The following is a 24,230-nucleotide window of genomic DNA, read 5'->3' as shown; positions in this document are numbered from 1 at the left end:
TTCTATCTTTTATATATTAAAAATAAATATTGTGTGTTTTTGTTGTTTAAAATCAAATATATTGCTTTTATTAAATAACAAAAAACACTGTATTTAAAAAAATCAAATAATAACGATGTTTTTAGTTACAATAGAATTAAAAAAACTAACTATCATAAGATTGGATGAATTAAAATATATACAAAATATTTTTCTATTGCAAAACTTAATAAAAGTGAAATGAAAAATCATTAATAATTTTTCAGATATTAAAATTTTTATTTTACCATGAGTATATAACATTTTCAATAATTCTAATGATTTTGATATGTATTGGGCTTGGTTCTAAGTATTTTTGTTGTAGAAAAATGTTTTGTGGTTGAGAATATTAAATAAAATTAATTTTATATTTAGAGAAATTAAGTAAGAAGTTGATGTTTTTAAATTAATAATGTTAAAATAAGTAGTTTTCTTATTTGATTTGTTACAACAAGATTATCTGGTTTGAATTTAAGTTTTAATATCTTATAAATGATTTTTATTTTAATTTTAGTTAAGTTTCGAAATAAAAAAGTAACTATTATAAGACTAAATGAATGGAATATATATACAATATATCTTTATTTTGGATCCATATATGTTTTTAGTTATAAAACACCATAAATGATTCCTAAATAATTCAATTAAATTTTTTATTTTGGTTTCTAATATTAAAAACAAAAAAATGGTCAATGTCGGTCAATATTGGTCAACACCAGATTCTGATGAAAGGTGTACTGGAATAAGATGGTTGTGATGTTGAGCACATGTCATCATATAGTTGGTATATGTGGCCATGCAATATATATATATTTCGTATACATTTCTAAAGTTGGCATGTGTGGTCATGTATTGTGATATAGTTCGTGTAACTGACTATCTTTTTTCCAATTATTTATAACAAATATTACCTATACAAGGTTACAAATTAGTCACAAATTTTTAAATAGTTAATTTTGTGACAAATTTGTAAGTTTCCATCGAAAAATAATTATAAACAGATACAGCTTAGATTTGAAGCTAATTTATTACAAACTAAGAGACAAGATAATTTGTAGCACTTGACTAATCGTAACAAATTGTAGTTTAAGAGGTTGTATTGGTATTATTATATAAGTAAACTGAATTTTTAATCACAAACCATTGTAAATAATATAATAACAAAATAATTTATTATAAATTTTCATCAAAAAAAAAATTCAATTCACGGTTTACCTCGGATTAATATATAGTATTATTATTGTTTGGTCACTATTTAGTATTTTTTTTTGTTATTGCGTTCCGTATTGTTAAGCTTATGTTTTTTTCCTTTTGTTCATATAATGGTTGCTAGTAGAAGCAGTTTGGTGTCCCAATTATGCGCGTGTTTTTGGATTTGTTTATTTTTTACCCATATTACGGAAACATAGAAAATTAAAAGATAATCGAAATTGTGAAGTAAACCAAATAAACCGAAAGATCTGGATAAATCAAAATTTGCACATAAACTCAAATTTCGGTCATTTTCACTTTTTAGTTTTAAAACTCAAAACCTGAACTATCTGAGAACCGAACCGACAAATATAACTATGGTTTTTATATCCTATGACCGAAAACGTTGAAAAATCGTAGGAAATATTTTTATTTAAAAATAAATATTAGTATTAAATAACTTTGTGGCTTATGATGTTATTCACAAATTACCTTAATCAAGCTGTATGCTTTTGCTTCCATTATTACATTGCTATAACGTTGCCTAGTAGTCAGATTTAAGTATCATTAGGATTGTTAATCTATTAAAAAAAAATTACAAGCCACTTAGCATAAAGTTTGCTGGACTTAAGTTAAATCAATATATTTTATTTTAGCATACTAATAATGACTTAAACTAACAGTTGATTAACTTTAAAATACTTTACTAATATATTGAGTTGAACAGACTTCACAGTTAATTAAATTTGGCCAAAGGATAAATTTGGAACTTTAATTAAAATTATAAAACAGATAAAAAATAAAATAAAGCAAAACATAAACTCTACGGTTAATGTTTTATTTATTTATTTATTTTAGGAAGTTACATAAAATACCCTCAGTATTTGTTACCTATTTCAAAAGATTCTCTCGCACTCTCCTCGTCGTTACCGTTCAAACCAGACTCGGCGCCGGTGGACCAATTTGTTCAAACCATAGAGCGTTACATTAATAAACTTGCCCTTATCCTTTATCTAAATCATGGATACACTTCCTCACCTCACAGATCCTCTCTCAAGTTCTTTATAATCCCTATAAATTTAGGGTTTCTTCAATCCCAAATCCTCTCACCTTTTTTCATTGACTCTTTCTCTAAGAATCACCGAAATGGATTCAGTTCGTATGGAAATGCAACATCAACGTTATCGATTACGTAACCTGGAAGAAGAGACCCTCTCGTATGGGGAGTTTAAGACTTACTGCTTCTGTCTCGCTATTGCACTGTGGTTCTACGGTTGGTCTCTTCAACTTTTAATTTCCAATTTACAGTTTTGATTTCGAAAGCTTTTTGTCTTTTTTTCTGAATCTGACTAGTTTCTCGATGACTCACAGCGCCGGCTCTTCTGATGGAGAGTATTGTCGGATCAGAAAATGTCTGGCTTGGACCCAATTCGTCCCTTCTTGTTAAACCAAGTTCCAGATTTGTCCAAAGCATTGAGGTTCGTGATCTGGGTTTGGTTCCCCCTAGCTACCTCCTTCTTCTTTTCGTTCTGTTTTTTTAATCAATGGTTTATTGAACTTTTTTTGTTAGGTGAAGGAGCTCGATTACTCTAAACCAGGGCTTATGCTTTATGGATTCTATGAGAATCCTTCTTTAAGCTCTGTGGTGAACTGGTCAGAATCCCGAGTGTTTCCTCTCTCACATGATATGTACAAGGCATGTTAAAAGATTCTCTGTATTGTTTGAAATTGTCATTGAGATTTGATATCAAAGAATTCAATCTTTTTTCGTCAGAATTGATTCCATCTTTGACTTCTCTTCTTGACAATTTATTGAACTGATTTCACTTGTCTCAGGGTTGGCGATACTTTTTTAATAAAGGGACTCTTTTTAACATCACCTATAAGGTTGAGCCACAGGGTTCTGAGGTTCAGCTTGTGGTCGAGGAAGGTTAGTTAATATTGTAGTTTTGTCGAATGCTGATTGCTATGCTTGCCTGTTGGTTTACTATTGTCATTGAGGCTGTGATAGAGTTTTAAAAACACATGAGCACAAAGAAAAACCTAAATTGATGGAACTTCATTCGAATATACTAAAACGTAAAAGCAAAACCCCAACTAGAAAAGGAAAATAACTTTTGAATGAACTAAGAGGATATAGAAGTCTTAATGTGTGAGTGAGATTTTCTGTTTGTAATTGTTGCCTTTATTATTGGATATAAATACTGATAATGTCAAGGTTCTCAATTCGCAGGAACGCGACTCATGCCTCATTCGTCGTTGGACAAGATTCCATTGCATGACACCGCTAGGTCACGGAATCTAATTCAGGGTTAGTCAAATGGAATTTCCTACTTAAAAAATGCATTGTGTCACAATGATTACCGTGAGTTAATTCAAGTCCTTTACAGGGAGTGGTATGATTACATTGGAGATAAGTACGTCTTCATATTACTATGTTACTGTGGCTAACTTGAAGAGGAAGGACGTAGAGGTAATAATTACTGACTGATCATGTAATGACTTTTTGGATTATGTTTTTTTTTTTTTTTTTTGCACCGTTCATTAATTGTTTTACTTGACCTGATGATGATTGTTCAGGTGGAACTGACTATTGATGTGAGGGCTGTGGTGTTTGACACTAAACAATCATCCTACAACTGTACCTTCGGCAATGGCGAGTGCATATTCAAACTCAGTGCAATGTCCCTTGTTGGAAGTTCTATAGTCGTAACTTCACCAGGACTGAGTCAGGTATGTACTCCTAACAAAATTGTTACTGTTGCTATTATTATTATTATGACTCTTAGCTGAATGAGTGTTCCTCTCACTGCCTATGCGTCTGGGCTTAGGGAGTATCCATCGAAGATGAATGGAACATCAGCATCTCATATGAACATAGATGGGTTGCATATATAATTGCCACAGGTATATTTTTCAATCGTTTCAAAGTCAAATTTATAACTGGACTTGAGCATTGGTTAGTTTCTCTATTAAAACAAACTTTGGATCAGTTACTTACAAGTATGATAATTGCATATACAGGTCTGGTGTTTTGCTTCATACTTGTAGCTACACAGTGCTGTGGTGGAGAGGGAGATCCAACCGACGATGATTCACCAAGAAAACCTCTGCTTGCAGACAAAGATGGTAATGCACCTTTCACAAACGATGATGCTAGTTTGGATGGAAATGATGAGGAAGCAGGTAAGGAAAGTAGATGTGTCTGTACCATTTGTTATGATGCTCCAAGAGATTGTTTTTTCCTCCCATGCGGCCATTGCGTCTCCTGTTTTCGATGCGGAACAAAGTAAGTTCTTATTCACTAATGCACAACTTGTTGTAATGCTAATGGTGTCTACCCTATTAGGGATTGATCTAACATATCAAACGTTGTGAAATGGCACAGGATAAAAAAAGCTGCTGGGAGATGTCCAATATGTAGAAGGAGAATGATGAAAGTGAAGCGAAACCATAAAGCTTAAGATCTCAATGTAAAATATAAAGTGAATCTATAATAATAGAGCATTAATAATAATAATAATAATAAATTTCTCATTTGATATTGATAAGTCTCACTTCTTTCTCTAATTTAATTCGTTTCATCTCTTGACCTTATTGTGGTATCACACCATAGGGTAAGGCACTAAGGCAATAAGATGGTATCTTGGTGACTAACACAGACACAGTCCTCCCCAGTGCACAAAATTCTTTTTAATCATCTTCTTCTTTACCAATTATGAGACTTTGGATGAAAACAAAAATACCATGAATGAATGAATTTGTTGCTCACTCGTTTTTACGTAATAACTTTGTATATTTTGTTACGATATCCAAAAATATAGTAGCAGTTCTTAGAGGTTTATGAAGTTACGAGGAGATTCATGTTTGCAATGAGTGTTTTTTAATTTTAATTTTTATTATTACAAGCCATTTAGCAAATCTAACACAATATTAAGACCATGAATGGATGCTATTTTTTCAATTAGTTTTTGGATTAAGTTTTTAGTTTTTAGATTTTGCTATTAGTTTTCTCAATGAAAAATCTCAAAAAATGGTTTTGGGTTTTTGAGAAAAATTAATGTAAAGAAAAAGCAAAAAATCAGATTTTTTTAATTATAGGATAACTAAAATCTAGAATCGTGAATTGGAGACTACAATAAAATAGTTTCTCTATATATTAGAAAAACCAAAATTTTAAAATTTTGATTGGTATAAAAATGAGTTTCTAAAAAAACAAAAACCAAAATCTCTCTCAAAATCTACAAAACATTCAAGGCCTAAATAAATGTATTGTAATTAGTTAAATCAATAGTATATTTGAGGTCAAAAAAAAAAATCAATAATCTATTTTATTTTAGCATACTAATAATAATGAGTCAAACTCTTTGAGTTATAAAAAAACACTTAACTTAAAAATACAAATATTGATTTTTAACTTAACAGTTAATTAACGATGTCAAAGGACAATTATGGAATAACAAAATAAACTATTAAAATAATAAAATAGACAATTTTCTAAAACAAAAAGATAATCTGAAATTAATAATTGTTTATTAATTTATTTAAGAAAAGTTACATAAATACCCTCAGGATTTGTTATCTATTCAAAAGAGTCTTTGTGACCTCTCGTCGTACGTTACCGTTTAAACGACGAAGAGAAAGAAAGAGACTAAGAATCGCCGCCGGTGGACCTGTTTGCACAAACATGTAGCGTTACACTAATAAACGTGTCCTTATCCTTATCTATATCATGGAACCACTTCAGCACCTCACAGATCCTCTCTCATCTTCTTTATAATCCCTTTAGATTTCTTCTAGGGTTTCATCAACCTCAAATTCTCAACTCTTTATTTTTTTTTAGATTTCTGTGTTTCTCTCTTTCTCTAAGAATCACCGAGATGGAAGTTCGTATGCAAATGCATCATCCAATTCTCGGGTATCGATCTCGTAACGTGGATGGACAACTCCACTCGCCTGCGGAGATTAAGATGTACTGCTTCGGTCTCGCTATGGTTTTGAGTGTCCTTGGTTGGTTTCTTCAACTTTTGTTTTTTAATTCCAGTTTACAGTTTTGATTGTGATTATATATGAATCTGACTAATTCACGATGATGTCTCACAGGGTCGGTTTTTCTGATCGTGGGTGTTTACGGATCACAAAATATCTGGCTTGGACCGAATTCGTCCATTCTTGTTGAACCAAGTTCCATATTTGTCCAAAGCATTAAGGTTCGTGTCTCGTTTGGTCCCTCCTATCTCCTTGTTTTAGTTCTGTTTATCAATTATCATCAAGGGTTGTGCTTATTTATTGGATTTGTTTTGTTAGGTGAAGGAGCTTGATTACTCTAAACCAGGGATCCAGCTTTATGGATTCTATGGGTCTCCTCCCTTGAATCGTTTGGTGAATTGGTCAGAATCCCGAGGGTTTCCTGTCTCATATGATTCTTACAAGGCATGTTTAAGATTCTATGTACTGTTTGAAACTGTCATTGAGAATTGAAATCAAAGATTCAATCTCTTGACCTATTTTTTTTTACTCATGATTTATTCTAGCTTTGATTGTCATTGGATTCTCTTTTTGACAATTTATTGAACTTCTCTCAGGGTTGGCCATATTACTTTAACCGAGGGACTTTTGTGAATATAACCTATACCGTAAAACCAAAAGGTGCAGCGGTCGAGCTTGTGGTCGATGAAGGTTAGTAAATATTGTAGTTGTTTCATATGCTGATTGCTGTGCTTTGCTTGTTGGTTTACCATTGTCAGTGAGGCTGTGATAGAGATTTAGAAAAAAAAAAAAAAAACATGAATACAAAGAAAAACCTAAATTGATGGAAACCACTTAATCGCTGAACTTCATTTGTATATTTTAGTATATACTAAAAGGATATAGAAGTCTTAATGTGAGTGAGATTCTATGTTTGTATTTGTTGCCTTTATGGGATATATATACTGATAATGTCAAGGCTCTCAATTCGCAGGAAGGCAAGGCCTCTCTTCTTCATGGTTGAACGAGATTGTATTTCGTCGTGACATCGCTTGGTCATGGAATCTAATTCAGGGTTAGTCAAATGGAAGTTCCTACATAAAATTGCATTGTGATAGCCATGAGTTTAATAGACGTCCTTTTACAGGGAGTGGTATGATTCAATTGGAGATAAGTAAGTCTTCAGGTTATTATGTTACTGTGGCTAACTTGAAGAAGAGCAAGGACGTAGAGGTAAATAATTACTGATCAAGTAATGACTTTGGATTAGTTTTTTTTGGTTGTGCACCGTTCATTGTTTTACTTGACCTGATGTTTGTTTGTTTGTTCAAGGTGGAACTGACTATTGATGTGAGGGCTGTCTTGTATGATACTAAACAATCATTATACAACTGTACCTTCAGCAACGGCGAGTGCACATTCAAGCTCAATGCAATGTCCCTTGTTGGAAATTCTGTTGTTGTGACTTCACCAGCATCGAGTCAGGTATTTACTCGTAATACGAAACACCAACACTGTTAGTATTACCATGACACTTAGCTGAATGAGTGTTTCATCTCACTGCCTCTGCCTCTGGGTTTATAGGGAGTATCCATCGATGATGAATGGTGCATCAGCATCTCATATGAACATAGATGGATTGCATATGTAATTGGCATAGGTAAACTTTTCAATCGTCTCAAAAGTCAGTTCATTATTGGATTTGAGCTTTGGTTAGTTTTCTCTTATTAAAACAAACTTGGGATCAGTTACATGTATCGTATAATTGCATATGCAGGTCTGGTGTTTTGGTTCATGTTTGTAGCTACACAGTGCTGTTGTAGAGAGGAACATCTAACCGAAAATAATGATTCAGCAAGAACACCTCTACTTGCAGACAAAGTTGAGGATGGTTCGTGTAATGAACCTTTGACAAACAATGATTCTAATTTGGAAAAGTCGTCGATAGAAAGTGATGATGACAGTGACGGATCTGCCTATATGGTTATTTGTGATGTTGACATGTATTTTCCAGAAGCCTAATATGTATGTATGATAAACTCTCTTGAATCTATAATAATAGAGCATTAATAATAAACTTATCATTTGATATTGACAAGTCTCACTTCTTTCTCTACGTTAATTCGTTTCAAATCTCTTTGACCATCTTTGCGATAGATCACCATAGACTAGTGATCATTCGTTGTTTGTTGACTCGATATGGGATCGAAACACCATTAGTATTTTTTGTGTAATGTCGTTGCTTATTCATTTTTAATTATTGAATAGTAGTTCTTAAAGCTTTACGAGTATAATTACAGTTCATGATTATATTTATATTACAATGAGTGTATTTGATATTTTCTTAAAGCATTTTCTTATATAGCTGATTTATTTTTTTCTGTCTAAAGTAACAAAAATTTCCAAAATCTTTAGTCTCTGTCATATTATATTTCTAACCAAAAAAAGGAAGAACACTATCCGAGTCAGTGGTTTCTTCGACACACGATGTTTATAGGGAAGTGAGCTTCCACGTCAACAAGATAAAACACCTCTTCGGGACTCTATTACATAGGGAAATAAATCTTGTGGTCAAAGTTTCCATACACATAGCTTTTTTTCTCTACACTCACCTCCCATCACAATCCCCAAACTCCTTCATCTACACAACCGTCCGATTCACTTACTTTGACTATCTTCTCTCGATCGGACCACTCACAGTCCACAAACATATTTCAAATCACAACCCTCACTCACTCCATATATAATAATCCACCTTCCTCTGCTCCACACACTCTCTCTCAAAACCCTAAATGGCAGAAACAGGAGTTGTGGCGGTGTACGGCGAATTAGCCATGACCGAGACAACGAAGCAGAAGTCTCCCTTCTCCGTCAAGGTAGGTCTCGCTCAGATGCTCCGAGGCGGTGTTATCATGGACGTCGTCAACGCAGAACAAGCTCGAATCGCTGAAGAAGCAGGTGCCTGCGCCGTCATGGCTCTTGAACGTGTTCCTGCTGATATCAGAGCTCAAGGCGGCGTTGCTCGTATGAGCGACCCGGAGATGATCAAGGAGATTAAAAACGCGGTGACGATTCCGGTGATGGCTAAAGCACGAATCGGTCATTTCGTCGAAGCTCAGATCCTTGAAGCAATCGGAGTTGACTACGTCGACGAGAGTGAAGTACTCACACTCGCCGACGAGGACAATCACATCAACAAGCATAACTTCAAGATCCCTTTTGTTTGTGGTTGTAGGAACCTCGGTGAAGCTTTACGGCGGATCCGTGAAGGAGCCGCCATGATTAGAACCAAAGGTGAGGCTGGAACCGGAAACGTTGTTGAAGCCGTAAGGCACGTGAGGAGTGTGAACGGAGCTATTCGTTTGCTTCGTAACATGGACGACGACGAGGTTTTCACTTTTGCTAAAAAGATCGCTGCGCCGTATGATTTGGTGGTGCAGACGAAGGAGCTTGGGAGGTTACCGGTGGTTCAGTTCGCTGCTGGTGGAGTGGCGACGCCGGCTGACGCGGCGCTGATGATGCAGCTGGGGTGTGATGGGGTGTTTGTTGGGTCGGGTGTTTTCAAGAGTGGAGATCCGGTGAAGAGGGCTAAGGCGATTGTTCAGGCGGTTACGAATTATAGAGATGCGGCGGTGTTGGCGGAGATAAGCTGTGGGTTGGGTGAAGCAATGGTTGGTCTTAATTTGGATGATAAGGTTGAGAGGTTCGCTAGCCGCTCTGAGTAAACCAATCAGATGTCACATGTTTTTTATTTTATTTTTATTAAAAGGTTTTTATGATAATTAAAATATTCTGTTTGTAAGAGAAATTGGTTGTCTTATTTCATGAAATTAAACTTTGTGGCAAATTCTCAAATATTATTTGGCTTTTGTAAGGATTTAAAAAAAAAAGTGCGTTTCAGCCACATAAGTATAAACGATAAAAAGTGCGACTACGTACGTGTGAACTTTTGCCATTGGGGTTGGCATAAACCGTTGAAGAGTCACGGGTGTCATGTAGATTTTGTTAGATAGTGGGCTTCCAACTCAAAACCAATTGGCAATGAGTTGAGAGGCCCATATCTTATATATACTACTTAAGATCCTACTCAACTTTCAATGTGGGATATTGTATCCCTAATACGCCCCCTCGAGATGATGGTTTCTTTAGGCATCAATCTCGGTATGTTCGGGTATGAATCGGCGGGCCAACTATTAGGCTGGGCCAATTGTGGATTGGGTTGAGTATGTGCGGATCGGGCTCTGATACCATGTTAGATAGTGGGCTTCCAACTCAAAACCAATTGGCAATGAGTGGAGAGGCCCATATCTTATATATACTACTTAAGATCCTACTCAACTTTTAATGTGGGATATTGTATTCCTAATAGATTTTACTGGAGTATTCGGCATGGCAGAACCCATCATCATCTCAATTAGCATAATAGGGAGATTTCAGCCTATATGATTGATTGAAATTTTTTTGCTTCCATTCTTTGAAATTTTGCATAAAAATTTAGGATTTAAATTTTATTTGATGATGGAGACTTGAGTTAAAGTTTATGATCCCACAACAAAATTCATGTTTGTAAAAGGAGTTCACGTTCGGATATGTAGTAGATTCTAGATGCGTCTTCTGAGGAGATGTGCTTCTTCTCACCGGAAGCCGAGATTTCCACCCGATAGCTGAAAATCATAATAACCCTTATTGATTCTCAAGAGCTGAATTAAGATTGAGATTATTCATTGTTCCTTTCAATCGAATTAAGATTGAGATCTTCAGGGACCATGCAATCCTCGACGTACCAAAAGACGTATGTGACACTAGCCGCCCCTTCACAAAACGTATAACGCATAAACAAATTACAATAGAATTATTGATCCATTAACCATTAATTAGTTTACTATATGACAGATCGACTCGATAAAGAAATATAGATAGAAATAGAGAGAGATCTTACTAGAAAATTTTTCGTTCATGGTTTCCACATAGATGATCACAATAGAATTGAAAAAATCAAAAGCAAATTAGGGTTTTTGATCGGGTTAATCAGTGTTTTGTCTGGGGATAAGAGGGTTAGATCTGTCATGTTTTCCAGCCGTTGGATCTCAAGCGTAACGCAATGTTAGATCTATGTTATGTTTTCAGCCATTGGATACGTCAAGGTTTACAATTTTATTGCTGAATTGACAATCCATCCAATCGCACTAGGCCTGGGCATAAAAACCGTACCCGAATACCCAACCCGGAACCCGACCCGAAAAACCGGGTTCGGGTTGGGTTCGGGTTTGCTTATAAAACTCTATTGGGTTCTATTTTCTAATACCCGTGGGTTCGGGTTAGGGTCGGGTAATATCCGGTACCCGTTTGGGTACCCAACAAACCCGAACATATAAACATATTTATAATATTTATCATTAATATACTGCAATTACCCTAAAGTTATGATTATAATTTTGAATATTTCATTTAGGGGCTGTTATTGGAGAGATGATTTCTAAATCCATATGGAATTATAAATTTTAGAAATCAAAACAGATGGATTTTGAAATAACATGTTTTATTCTTGGATTTCAATCATTCTATTTTACACTATCAAATCCATTCAAATCCATATAAAACATAATATGGATTTTAAAATCTAAAAAAAAATCATTAAATGAATAACAGAGGATTTTAAAAGGTATTTGTAAATCATGGAACCAATAACACATGATTTTGATAAGTATTTTAAAATCAATGATTGAATAACACATAATTTTTGTTCGGATTTCCAAATCCATCAAAATCATACATCCAATAACCCCCCTTAGTTTTATACCTAAATATCAAAAATAATCAAAATATCTAAAATATATTGTCACATAAGTCAAACTTTAACTAAATTTATTTAAATTTAATTAATTTTAATTATATTTTTTCGGGTACTCGGTTGTTCGGGTACTAATTGGGTTCTGAAAATTGTAACCCAAACCGACCCGAACCCGGTACTACCCGAACCGAACCGAACCCAAACATAGTAAAATACCTGAATGGGTTCTATTTTCCACTACCCATTAACCCGAACCCGAACGGGTAATACCCGCACCCAAACGGATAACCCGAATGTCCAGCCCTAAATCGCACCTAGAGAGGGTCTTCCGGTACACTAAAGTCGGTCCTTAGATTTACTGTAGTGACTGTTTACATTGAACGGTTTTATCAAACCAATCCCGGTTAGCAGAATCAGTATAATAGAAAATGTAAACATGAGAATTTGAATATTTTATAACCAGTTATTTTAAATTCTTTTTATTTATTACAATAGTGCATGGTTTATTACATATCATTTAGTAACGGATGTAACAAGTACATCGGACTATATATACTGTAAAAAATTATACTTGGGGTGTATATCAGTAATCATTATCTTGATAACAGCGAATCGACTTGGTTCTTTCCAGAAGGACCCTTTTGCCTAATGAGAAGACGGTACTCGTCGAACCTGATCGGTTTATAAAGAGCGGGTCGGCTTTTGGCTAATAGTTCTTCGACTGGTCCAATCGGTATATCACTTCTTGGGTTGTAGAAGAATGCGAAAGAGACTCGATCCATACCGGGATTAACGATCACCTGATGCTCCACGCTTTTGTAAATTCCATTGCTAAGTATCTACAAGTTGACCCAAACATTATTATTGGTTAGTATTCGTATCTGATTCGGTGATTCCATTTCCAGATATTAGATGAAATATCACATAATACTAAGATAGCAAGATCATATGACTTTTTGCCAAAATACTAAAACAGAACTAATTTCAAAAAAAAATATAATTCTCCGATCCGCACATTTGTAAACCCACCTATACCTTAGCTGAAATTGTGATTTTGCTCCAATCACAGATTTAGAGACTCTAAAATCAAATGTTTTCTATATATGTACCAGTTATGATTTAAATATTTTAGATGTAAAAAGAACAGAAAATCTCTATAACCATGATGAAATAGTAGTTTTAGACAAGGATACAAAAAAAAAAAAAAAACACAACAAAGCAAACACAAATACCTGAATCTGATCTCCCATATTGACGACCAAAGCATTGGGGACTGATTTAACGGTGACCCAGCCATCACCACGACGGACCTGGAGGCCAGAAACCTTCTCGTCTGGGAGGAGAATGGTGATGCCACCAGGGTCAGAATGGGAAGAGAGACCTAACGTGAGATGTGGCTGAGGACATTTTGGGTAGAAGTTTGTCCTGAGAGAAGCACCGACTTTGTCTTCTCCTCCTAAGGCCTCCATGAGACGATTTGGTTCCAAACCTAAACTCTCAGAGAGCGTCTCTACCAGCCTCTCGCACAGTTTTCTCATTTCTTCTCCATACTCTTTGATCAATTCTCTGCGCATTAGTTTTCCCACGAAATGTTAATTAATTACAATGATCTATATTGAATAACTATATGTGAGATCCGTTTATTACAATATTTTTTGTGAAATAATCATCAGTAAATCTTACTTAACATCTTGGTTATAAATAACACAATATTTATATTTAAATACTATTGTTTTTTTTTTGTCCGATCGGTCAATTATGTTATTAATACGCAATACAAAGAAAAGTCATGTTTCACGTGGGTATTAACGACCACATGTAACGTGTTCACACATTTAGACACGTGCCTAAATAAACGTTTCGACCAAACGGCCATGTGTGTACGTTTATGCAAGCTGTACTTCCACATAATTCAGATGCTTGAACACCCTAAAACTAAAAACACACGCAGGCAACGTGTCCCCATGCAAAACATTCACTTAGTAAAAACTCTTTGTTTTAGTAAAGGTTTTCGTTAGAAACTATATACACTTAGGAATAGAAAAATACTAGCAAACCCAAACCGTATATATACAAAGAAAAATCAGGTCATAAACGTTTATATAGTCGCATAAATCAGGTCATAAAATCATGTACCTGATCTTACGGGGGTGAGATGGCCACTTGGAGGGGTTTCTTATGGAAGAAGGCAAGTAATTAAGGTAGAAATAATCACTCCAATCTAATTTAGCATCTTTCACAACCCCAAGGCGGCTTCCATAACCTTCGTACGTGTCCGGTGAGTTTGCGAACTTCCTTTTCTCGTCTATCGGTAGCTCGAAGAACTCTCGCCAAGCTCCTCTCACTTTCTCCATCAGCGCATGGTTCACTCCGTGGTTCACCATTTGGAAGAAACCCCACTCCTCACACGCCTTCCTTACGAGCATCAGCCCCTCTGGCTTCCCCCAAACGTCGCCCATGTCTAGCACGGGGATCTCCATCTCAGCATCGGATTGGGCAGAGTTCAAGACCGGTCTCTGATGAGAAGGTTTCACATACCGGCTTGGTACGGTTGTTACGCCGGTTTGGGACAAGGCTTGCACGGAAACAATCGGCTCAGGCCAGTATGCAGCCATTTTGTGATTTGTTTTGGAATTTAAATAAGGTATACTCAACGGAGAGAGAGATAAGGGAATTGAAAGTTTTTGATGGTGGAAGAAGCAGGGACGAGTGGGGATATAAATAGAGATTTTAAAATAAATAAATAAATAAATATGAAACGTGAAACAATTAATGATACGATCCATATTCTCTTATTCCAGCCTCTTTTTTTCTATTGAATTTAGAGGTCGACTTAGTAAAGTTTGCATGCTGAGCTAAGTTGGATGATAGACATTAATAAGACACGTTTTTAAAAGAGTTGTGGATAAATGTCGACAATCTTGTTTTTTTGTGTCTTCAATGACTTTTAAAGTGAGGAGATGAGGATATAATTTCGGCGCCGTGCGACGGTTTGCATCACAAAAATAATATACGATTTGTCTTTACTAAACTTTATTACAATTTGTGTTAATTTTATGTAAAAGACGATGATTTAGTATAATAACTTTTGCATTATCAAATAAGGTTTTGACAAACAGTTGTAGATTGATAGACTTAAATTATACCTAATCAAAAAAAAAAGCAGATTATCGGTGAAGGTCATTCCAACATTTGGAACACCAATCATAGAATGCCAACATTGAACAAAAACAGCCAACCCCATATATAGTGATTGCTTCATGTTCATTGTAATTTCTATAGTCGAGATCATCATGCATGTGATGCATAATTTAATCTAAATTATTGTTTTGATTGGTAAACCACAAAAGGAAAAACTATTTATATATATACCAGATTTTGTTTTGAAAATAGTGGTTTCATTATAGTGGTTGAACGTCTTTTAACTGTTGTAGAATAGTTGAATGATTGAAAGCGGAACCATACTGGTTGAATTACGTAATGAAATTTCCAAAAATATTCATGAAATACTTAAACTTATATAATTGGTTAGTTATACTCTCAACACGTCCATATAGTATATATGTAACAAATGTTTTTCATTTTGAAAAACAAAAAAATAGAATTACGTTTTAAAAATCTGACAACCAAACACTGATGATATATATGTAGCATATATTATTCCAACTGTATAAATTTACATTTTTTTTCTTCCGTAGAATGGTATTTTGAGGCAATACATAATATCGTTCTTCTTATATGATTGATAACACATCTATAAAAAAAACATTGCAGAACTCAATTCTACGTGCTGCTTACGCAGTCGATCGGATGAGCTTGTATCATAACATGGACTGAAAAATAAAAGTTTGACATAGTGAATCATACATCTCAAGACCTCAGTGAGAGCGCAGCCACTTGTAGAGTATTATAGCCTCTTTTATTGATCAATACAAATTGCATTTTTAAAAGGAAATTTAAACACTTCCTCAACCATATATCTTTAGTTGTCGGACAAAATTTTCGTTCGTTGGAATATTTAATTTATTATTGATAATAATAACGGCCGGGACCATGTAGTAAAGAATACGCAATGTATATATGCTTATACTGTTATGCATCACATGTTTTAATTAAAATCGACTAGAGATATTATGTCTTACCCGGTGAAATGAGCTTATATTTTTAATTAAAGGGTTTCAGATCGGTTGAATCATGCATTCTACAACGTTGTAACTTGTACGCGCTTACTACACAGATCATACAGTAGCAATCAAAATTATAATTATTTTAATAAAAAATTGTATAATATCAAGTGAAAAAGTACCACATATTTTTTTTTGTCAACAGTACCACATATTTTTAAATAGGGTTTATGAATTTTTTTTTTGTAATATAAATAGTTATTCAATAGGAGTAGTAATTTTCCAAGTTGACGCATGACTTCTACAGTTTTGCGCTGAAACGAGTAAAGTATTGTGCAAGTATAAAAATCTAACTTTTATCTTATATTTGTTTCTTCATCTTCAAGATAGATCGGGATGTGTTAAAATCATATACTAGAATACTAGATCGTGATACAAGTTGTCCGCCCAATATGTTGAATAGTCATATATATTCACCCCCTCTTAAAAGAAAAAATCGATCTGAACGTAATGTACAGTGTATGATAATTAACAAAAGAAGTGAACATCAAACTCGTGTTGATTGTCTTGAAGACAACAGCTACGTTGTCAAAAAGTAATACTGAAGAAAAAAACAATTGCTACACGTGGGCGACGGTATGGGATGCATCATTTTACAGCTACCATTCCAAACACACATGTGAAAAAAACTACATGCGTTGACAATTTGCAATTTATATATGTGTATATACGCGAATTACAAAATTATTGGGGAAGTCTGTATTGTCTATTTGAAATAAATTATCGTCCCTACAGCTACACTTCAAAATTGCTAAGCTTTTTGCAACAAAAAAAATATATTGAAAAAGTTGTGTAACACATGAGTCATGCTTTGTAGTATCCTAGCTAGTAGGTGTGAGTACTAAAACCATGATTATTGGTCAAATTAAAATGTAGAATATTACATAGTATACATATGGGATCCAGAGTGGATTCCCTAGATATTATATTATACGTTTACATATATGTTCCAATATGTCATATGATTGCATGGATTGAGTACGGTGAGAAAAATCATCAAAACATATTTTTCAAACCATAGTTTATCTTCTTTTCTTTTTTTAGAACAAACTCCATAGTCTGTCAAGTGGTTCACTAATTCTACAGATAAATGTGAAGGAAGCAGACAAAGATTTTCCCAGCCTGATTTAGGTAGACCTTGGTCATTTCTTTAGATAGTTGCGGTTTTTAGAGGTTACTAGTTTTACACCCAACAAAGCTGTTATTACGTGAGACTCAAATTGCCAAATTGTGTAACATCATCACTCAGATACGTCGTGACGAATTGGCCCAACTTTGTAGAATGGGTTTGGGCTGCCTACCAATAATAAAACTTACTAAGTCGAAATAAGTTTGGCATGTTCATACTTCATAAATTCGAAATTGGCCTACCATATAACATCGACATGACATTATTTAGCAGACAAATCCCACGTGCAATACTGTAATTGGTTCTTTTTTGAATGAAGAATCATCCCAACAATCTTGATAACCATGAAAGGATAATTTTACACGTGCAGGAAATTAGGAAACGAGAGTAGATTCTAGAGAAGTTACATATTATCGTGCTCAAAAATGTTAGAAAAAAAAGATGGAGTTTTGTTGAAAAAGGGAACAAAAAAAATCTAAAGGAAAAGCTGAAATAGAAAACTTGGGAACGAAGCTAAGGATATGACTGGTCGCCGAGGATTAAGAACCACACAGTGTTATTATTGTATTATTTGCAAAAGTGTGTATACAAAAACCGAAACTTCTCCCAGTGGCGTTGGTGATGAAACGTCAACGCAATATTATCGTCACATCCCCATTTAATTCCTCATTATAATATGAATATGAAAAGCAGCCATGGCTTTAAACATAAAATACCCCCACATAAAAGGAACATTCTAATTTTGTTTTCATTTATAAAAATAAATTTTAGATTTGTTTTTAACTTACCATGAAAAAATTATTTTTAATATGAAATGTATTAAAAGTTTGTTTCAAGTTACTCACAAATATAAGATACCAAACTTTTTTTTTAAATAATAGAATTCAAATAAGTGATTTCTATACTTTTCTAAATTTTAGAAGTCCTTAAAAAATCATAAAATATTTTTAAAACAGTTTAAAGTTATTTTTTTTAAATGTTGAAAATGGTAGAATATGCCTTTTTTTTATTCAACGTTCAAATTTTGAAGTATTCTGAAAGTAATATATCCATATAATAATTTTCTTAGACAATATCATATAAATATAAATATAAATATATATATATATATATATATACAAGAAGTTTAATCGAAAATGATTGTTTCTTCGTTTATAATAGAAAAAATGGGTCATCGACTTAGCAATTTCAAGGAGATTTGCAGACGACAAAATTCATCGGTTCTCTCTTTTGGAATAGTTTAATTGAGATTAAGGTCCACTGGCTGATTGTGGACTGAGAGACGTGAGAATCCACACATACATCCAGAACGTTAATTATTAAGTGTTAAAATAAAATTCGATTGCTACCATATGACCAATACCATATACAGCTTGGTGAGTGAAACTGCCATAAAACAATTTCCTGTTGACAAAAACAAAGTTGTAATTTACTATCCTCTCAAGACTCGACAGTCGACATCATCATTTATTGTTGTATGCATTTATAAAATAACATAGAAAATATTTTTAGTACTACAATCAACAAATTCACACGCTAATCTTTGCTAATACAGTACACAACAAGTAAATTCTTAAAATACAACAAGTAACCCGAGTCTATAGCTAAACCACGATAGGTAGACTAAATTTCAATAAACTTATGATTCTTACCGTTTTACCAAAGTAACTCAGTAATAAATCCATTTCATACAAACAAATGTGATCATATGTCGACGTACTGTCAGAAACTCAGAATCTAGCATACTATTGTCAAACTAAAGTGATTACACAACATTATGAGAAAACGATAGAAAGATCCACATCATTCCTGATCACCCTTGTCATTTCGCTTACTAGACATTTAGACTATACTTTAAAGACGCTGCTAATCTATCCTCTATTAGACCATTTATAAATTATAATCAATAATTAAAACATATTCAAGTACTAAATTATCTTAGAGATTGACACATTTACCGAAAGCTTTGTTCTTTTTAATATTTTGTCAAAAGAAAAGAAAAAAACAAAACAGAGACAAAGAAAAAAAGGAAAAAGTTTATATATATAAGAAAAAATCCAAGATAGAGAAAAAAGTAAACGCGTATACAGATGGCGACAGGAGAAAGGAGAGAGTGGAGAAGAAGAAAAGAATTGTGAGAAAATATAGACTTCTTTCTCCCGACGTTTCACATTACAAAACACAAACCAAACCAAACAAAAAAAAACTTAGTATTGTAATAATTTTTATATTTTCTTTTTTTTTTGCGATCTGAAAAAAAGTGAAAGCTCATTACAAAGATTACAATAACGTAATCTTTAGCTTTATAGATCGTTTCTTGATTCTGTATCTCTTTTTTAGTTTTAGTCTCTTCTTGATTCTTTCAAATGGATGGACATCATCAACATCATCATCTTCAGCAGCTTCAATACCTCAACAAGCATCATCATCTTCATCATCCTCATCCCCAATCATCGCAGACGCCGGAAATAGCTTCTCCGGTAGCCGGTGGGGATAGGTTTCCACAGTGGAGCGTTGAAGAGACGAAAGAGTTGATAGGGATAAGAGGAGAGCTAGATCAGACTTTCATGGAGACTAAACGGAACAAGCTTCTTTGGGAAGTTATCTCTAACAAGATGAGAGACAAAAGCTTTCCTCGTAGCCCTGAACAGTGCAAGTGCAAGTGGAAGAACCTCGTCACTCGTTTTAAGGTACCAATATTATTTTTGTGGATGTGTTTAGTATTATTATCTTTAATTACCTAGTGCTATAATCTTTGGTAGCCTTGCATGGAACAAATAAAATATATTTTTTTGTAACCAAGAAATTTTTAATCTTATTGTCCATAATCATTCCAAGACAGAGACAAATCTTGAATTTTGTGTTGTCCATAATATTTTTTAAGTAGTTTAGTTGTATATGCATATATATAATCCCATTGGTGATGTATTCTTGATGTTTCTAGGGATGTGAGACAATGGAGGCAGAGATAGCGAGACAACAATTCCCTTTTTATGATGATATGCAAATTATATTTACCACTAGAATGCAGAGAATGCTATGGGTTGAATCCGAGGGAGGAGTAGGGGGAACAAGCGGGACAGCAGCGAGAAAGAGAGAGTATTCTTCAGATGAGGAAGAAGAGAATGTGAATGAAGAGCTAGTAGATGTTAGCAACGACCCGAAAATCCTAACTAATCCGAAAAAGAACATTGCAAAGAAGCGGAAAGGCAGTAGTAATAGCAATAATGGTGTAAGAGAAGTGTTAGAAGAGTTCATGAGACATCAAATAAGGATGGAGAGTGAGTGGAGAGAAGGATGGGAGGCGAGGGAGAAGGAGAGAGCAGAGAAAGAAGAAGAATGGAGAAGGAAGATGGAGGACCTTGAGAAGGAGAGGGTGACAATGGAGCGCATGTGGCGGGATAGAGAGGAGCAACGACGGTCGAGGGAGGAGATGAGAGCAGAGAAGAGGGATTCACTAATTAATGCATTGCTTGCTAAGCTTACTAGAGATGGTTCTCTCTAATCTTTCTCAACAACTATTCTTAACCTAAGATAAAACTGTTCTTTTTATGCTTGTTTGGGGTGTAGTGTAGGTTTAATTATTTGGTGGGGGAAATAGTTAGTTTAGTCATGGAAACACTCAACACTCTCTATATTGTTTGATGTGAGGACATTTTGAGTTTTTGTGAGACCTCAGTAACATATTAACCCCACATTCTTTCTTTATTTCTTTCTGATTTACATTTTGGTGAGCCAAACATTTTTGCATACCAACTAAATCTTTAATGGTTTTAGACTTTTAGTTAGCTAATTATTTGTAGAACGATATTGTATAGTATTCGTAAAACGGAACAAAGTTGTTTTCTTGAATAATCTTGAACACTTTGAATTTTTTTTTCCTAAGAGTTAATTTATAAACATACAATGTTAGCGAATGTAATATTTGAAGTATCGATCCCAAAAAATCATCTTCATGCAAAAGAGAGATATGATAATACTAAGGAAATTTTATTGTGGACTAATCTTGATGAGAATGTAGAGGTCACGAAAACAAAACGCAAAACTAATACGAGATCCAAGTCCAACGATGAAAAGTGATCCTATGAATTTTGGGACCATTTTTAGGTCGATCGTTTGTCTCTAATTCTTTTATACTATTATTTATCGATAGATCTTTCTTCTTTCTTTTTTCTTTTGATGATGAATCATATCTAACATGGCAGTACAATACGTGTATGCGTGTGACAATCCTTACCCACATAATAAATATATTTTCTTTTCTCTTTTTTTTTTTTTCATTTGTCATTGACATACGTACATATATTGAAGGACATCATTTGAATACACATTCTATTATAAGAATACTTTATTTGTCATTGATCGTCTCTCAATTGGAACGAGTAACCATTTTTTAAGTCTTTGTATATAATCTTTCATAATACTTTCAGTCATTTAGTATAATAGATAAAAAATAAATAATATAATTTGGAATTGATGCCTCAAGGAAATTTCAAAAATATATTTTGCTGAAAATTGCATGGAAAAGAAGAAATGGCAGACATAGTTATCTTTATCCCACGTTTTGATCAAAGTTTTGAAAATTATTCTTTTGTATTCGACATGAACATGGTAACTTCACCCCAGTTATATCTTTATGGCCCATAAAAGAATATCGAAGAAAACTCAAACATTTCAAAGAAGTATACATAAAGGTTAACGCACTTAGCTTGAGGCAATGAATCGATGAATCATGCATCGTCTTGTTAAAAGGGACAATAACACATATACTGTCACCGACATTGACCTTTTTGCTGCAAAGCAAAAGCCACAAATTGTCTCCTTGAGACTCGAGAAAATGGTCCACGTTTTTTTAATTGCTCTATTTCTGATTGGGTTTTGTTCAACAATTTGTAATGAGACAATTATTAGTGTAATGAAAACGAGGTTGAAACAATGGAAGAGAATTCAAGCTTGTTTATTAGGATTGTCAATTATGAATGTTTGAAGTTACACAAATATCGCAACTAATTCAAGACATTGCCAAGTTCACCATTTTCATACATTGTGGTCAATATATCACAACCTCCTACAAGTTCTCCTTTCACAAATATCTGTGGAAACGTTGGCCAATTGCTGTAGTTCTTCAGCTTCTCCCTTAGTCCCGGATTAAACTCGTCGTCAAGAACATCAACTGTTTCGTAATCAACCCCTTGGCTTTCAAGAATACCAACCACTCTCTGTGAGAATCCACACTGAGGAGCACTTCTTGATCCTTTAATGAAAGCTACCACTTTGCTCTCTTTCACTAAACGGTCAATCAGTTCCTCTAAAGGAACCGTAAGCTCGACATGGCGACCTGGAGTGAGACGGATATCTGATTTCTTTCTAGGAGTCTGTTTGACAAATGTGTTGTTCCCTGACTTATTCCCCGGGGGAACTTTTCCGGTTTCTTTAATGTGTTCTTCTATCCATGATTTCCATGCTTGTGTTAGAACCGCTTTGTCCGGTTCTTCTACTATACCAACCTAACAACCAACAATGTAAAAATCAGTTATGAAAGTTATTAACAACAATACCAAAACTTGCTAACATTCATCACTTCATCAAAACGAAGAAACAAGGTCCTCTCAAGGTCATTGTTGCTCATCTAAGTCAATAAGGCAAATAAACACAAAAAAAAACAGTAATGTCAGCTAAAATCCTCAAGAGCTATCAAAACAAACCCAAAGTTCTTCAAGCTGAAAGAACTTGACAGAGAATGGGAATCAAAAAGCCAAAGATTATATATTCTCTCCCTCGGCAGAAAACTGACCGGGATAGACGTCACCAATGAGCACTCTGTATCTCTAAGTAGAATTTCCCAAAACTAACTTTAAAAGAAAATGCTAAAAATGAAGTTGGGAACCAAGTCCTAAGTAAACATAAAAAGGTCACACCTCTTTCTAATCGAAGCATCTCTTTTGTGATTCTCTCATCTCAAGATTAGGATTCGGTACTAGTCAGGTTCTCATTGAGTATTGATGCATCTCCTAAGTCCTAATCAAACTCAGTGACCAAGGTTGCTAAATGTGGCAAGTACCGTTAAAGAAGTCTTATCAGTTATCAACAACAGAGCCAAGAACTTCACTAGTTCAACTTTTGCAAACATAGGAGGAGTGATCCAATATGATACTGTATAAAAATACAATTCTGGAACTAAAGTGATAAACTCTTCCCAAAATCTATCAACAGTAATAAACAAAAGTCAACCACAACACATGCTACTCTATATGAAATCAACGGATAGGGAGATGGGGAGCTATTACCTTGACGGAGCCACAAAGCTCCGGCACAGATTTGAGATGTGCAGAGACACTCGAGGCGATGTTCCGAGATATACCGACGAATTGAAGCTCGTCGCTTTTATCGTATACAGCATATACACCGGAAGCGGAAGGAATCGAATCGGACTCCGAAATCGGAAGCAGCTCCGTCTCCGTCAGAGACTTTACGGCGGAGGCGATTAAGAAGGGACGACGACGAGACCGGACTGTGTCAGTGCTACGGAGTGTGAAGGAGAGAGGAGGAAAAGAGAAGGATGATGGTGTGAAGCGTGAATAGAGAGCAATCCCAGGGGTATTTCGGGAAACTTGTGGACGAAAAACACGCGGAGAGGCTGAGGCGTGCAAAGAAGAGGCAAAACTGATTGCAGCCATTTTCGTCGGAGCTGACTGAGAGAGAGTTATCGGTGGAAACGATGAGCTCAATTTTATCTGGCGTAGGATTGTATTAATATGGGCCTTAACTGGGCTGATATTAAGGCCTTTTGATATCTATACTATATTAGGAAAGCTGGACCCGTTTAGTTTCTTCCTTAAGACTTTCCTTTTTTGTTTGGTATCTCTGGTTTAGTCTAAGTTCACCTTCATCACCAAAGCCAAACCTTCCCAGTGTCACCCAAAAATAGTTGTCCTAAACAGAACCGAAA

The 24,230-nt window shown here is 34.6% G+C and overlaps 6 protein-coding genes across 6 annotated transcripts; 4 read left to right on the top strand and 2 right to left on the bottom strand.

Annotated features, from left to right (window-relative positions):
* The first annotated feature begins 2,083 nt into the window (after positions 1-2,083).
* Positions 2,084-4,753, top strand: LOC104785650 (E3 ubiquitin-protein ligase APD1-like). Its single transcript, XM_010510905.3, has 10 exons — positions 2,084-2,482; positions 2,581-2,687; positions 2,780-2,905; positions 3,046-3,139; positions 3,443-3,520; positions 3,600-3,682; positions 3,790-3,942; positions 4,041-4,116; positions 4,234-4,498; positions 4,598-4,753. The coding sequence occupies exons 1-10, from the start codon at positions 2,356-2,358 to the stop codon at positions 4,671-4,673; spliced, it is 1,185 nt and encodes a 394-aa protein (XP_010509207.1). The 5' UTR covers positions 2,084-2,355; the 3' UTR covers positions 4,674-4,753.
* Positions 4,754-5,798: 1,045 nt separating this feature from the next.
* Positions 5,799-8,275, top strand: LOC104785651 (E3 ubiquitin-protein ligase APD1-like). The gene is made up of 9 exons (XM_010510906.3): positions 5,799-6,219; positions 6,313-6,419; positions 6,517-6,642; positions 6,795-6,888; positions 7,172-7,252; positions 7,325-7,410; positions 7,510-7,662; positions 7,762-7,837; positions 7,955-8,275. The coding sequence occupies exons 1-9, from the start codon at positions 6,090-6,092 to the stop codon at positions 8,197-8,199; spliced, it is 1,098 nt and encodes a 365-aa protein (XP_010509208.1). The 5' UTR covers positions 5,799-6,089; the 3' UTR covers positions 8,200-8,275.
* Positions 8,276-8,464: 189 nt separating this feature from the next.
* On the top strand, positions 8,465-10,296 carry LOC104785649 (pyridoxal 5'-phosphate synthase subunit PDX1.1). The gene has a single exon (XM_010510904.3). It carries the CDS (start codon positions 8,970-8,972, stop codon positions 9,900-9,902), a length of 933 nt encoding a protein of 310 aa, XP_010509206.2. The 5' UTR covers positions 8,465-8,969; the 3' UTR covers positions 9,903-10,296.
* Positions 10,297-12,419: 2,123 nt separating this feature from the next.
* LOC104785648 (jasmonate-induced oxygenase 4) lies at positions 12,420-15,038 on the bottom strand. Its single transcript, XM_010510903.3, has 3 exons — positions 14,105-15,038; positions 13,201-13,534; positions 12,420-12,807 (listed from the first exon to the last, which is right to left on the bottom strand). The coding sequence occupies exons 1-3, from the start codon at positions 14,752-14,754 to the stop codon at positions 12,562-12,564; spliced, it is 1,230 nt and encodes a 409-aa protein (XP_010509205.1). The 5' UTR covers positions 14,755-15,038; the 3' UTR covers positions 12,420-12,561.
* Positions 15,039-19,357: 4,319 nt separating this feature from the next.
* On the top strand, positions 19,358-20,989 carry LOC104785647 (trihelix transcription factor GT-3b). The gene is made up of 2 exons (XM_010510902.3): positions 19,358-19,971; positions 20,226-20,989. The coding sequence occupies exons 1-2, from the start codon at positions 19,648-19,650 to the stop codon at positions 20,784-20,786; spliced, it is 885 nt and encodes a 294-aa protein (XP_010509204.1). The 5' UTR covers positions 19,358-19,647; the 3' UTR covers positions 20,787-20,989.
* Positions 20,990-22,217: 1,228 nt separating this feature from the next.
* Positions 22,218-24,214, bottom strand: LOC104785646 (bifunctional monothiol glutaredoxin-S16, chloroplastic). Its single transcript, XM_010510901.2, has 2 exons — positions 23,569-24,214; positions 22,218-22,788 (listed from the first exon to the last, which is right to left on the bottom strand). Exons 1-2 carry the CDS (start codon positions 23,956-23,958, stop codon positions 22,288-22,290), a joined length of 891 nt encoding a protein of 296 aa, XP_010509203.1. The 5' UTR covers positions 23,959-24,214; the 3' UTR covers positions 22,218-22,287.
* Positions 24,215-24,230: the final 16 nt, after the last annotated feature.

This window comes from Camelina sativa, chromosome 5 (genome assembly GCF_030686135.1).
Source record: "Camelina sativa cultivar CO46 ecotype springtype chromosome 5, ASM3068613v1".
NCBI classification, from domain to species: Eukaryota; Viridiplantae; Streptophyta; class Magnoliopsida; order Brassicales; family Brassicaceae; genus Camelina; species Camelina sativa.
The sequence above is the reverse complement of the archived record's forward strand: the minus strand, read 5'-3'. Positions and strand labels throughout refer to the sequence as shown.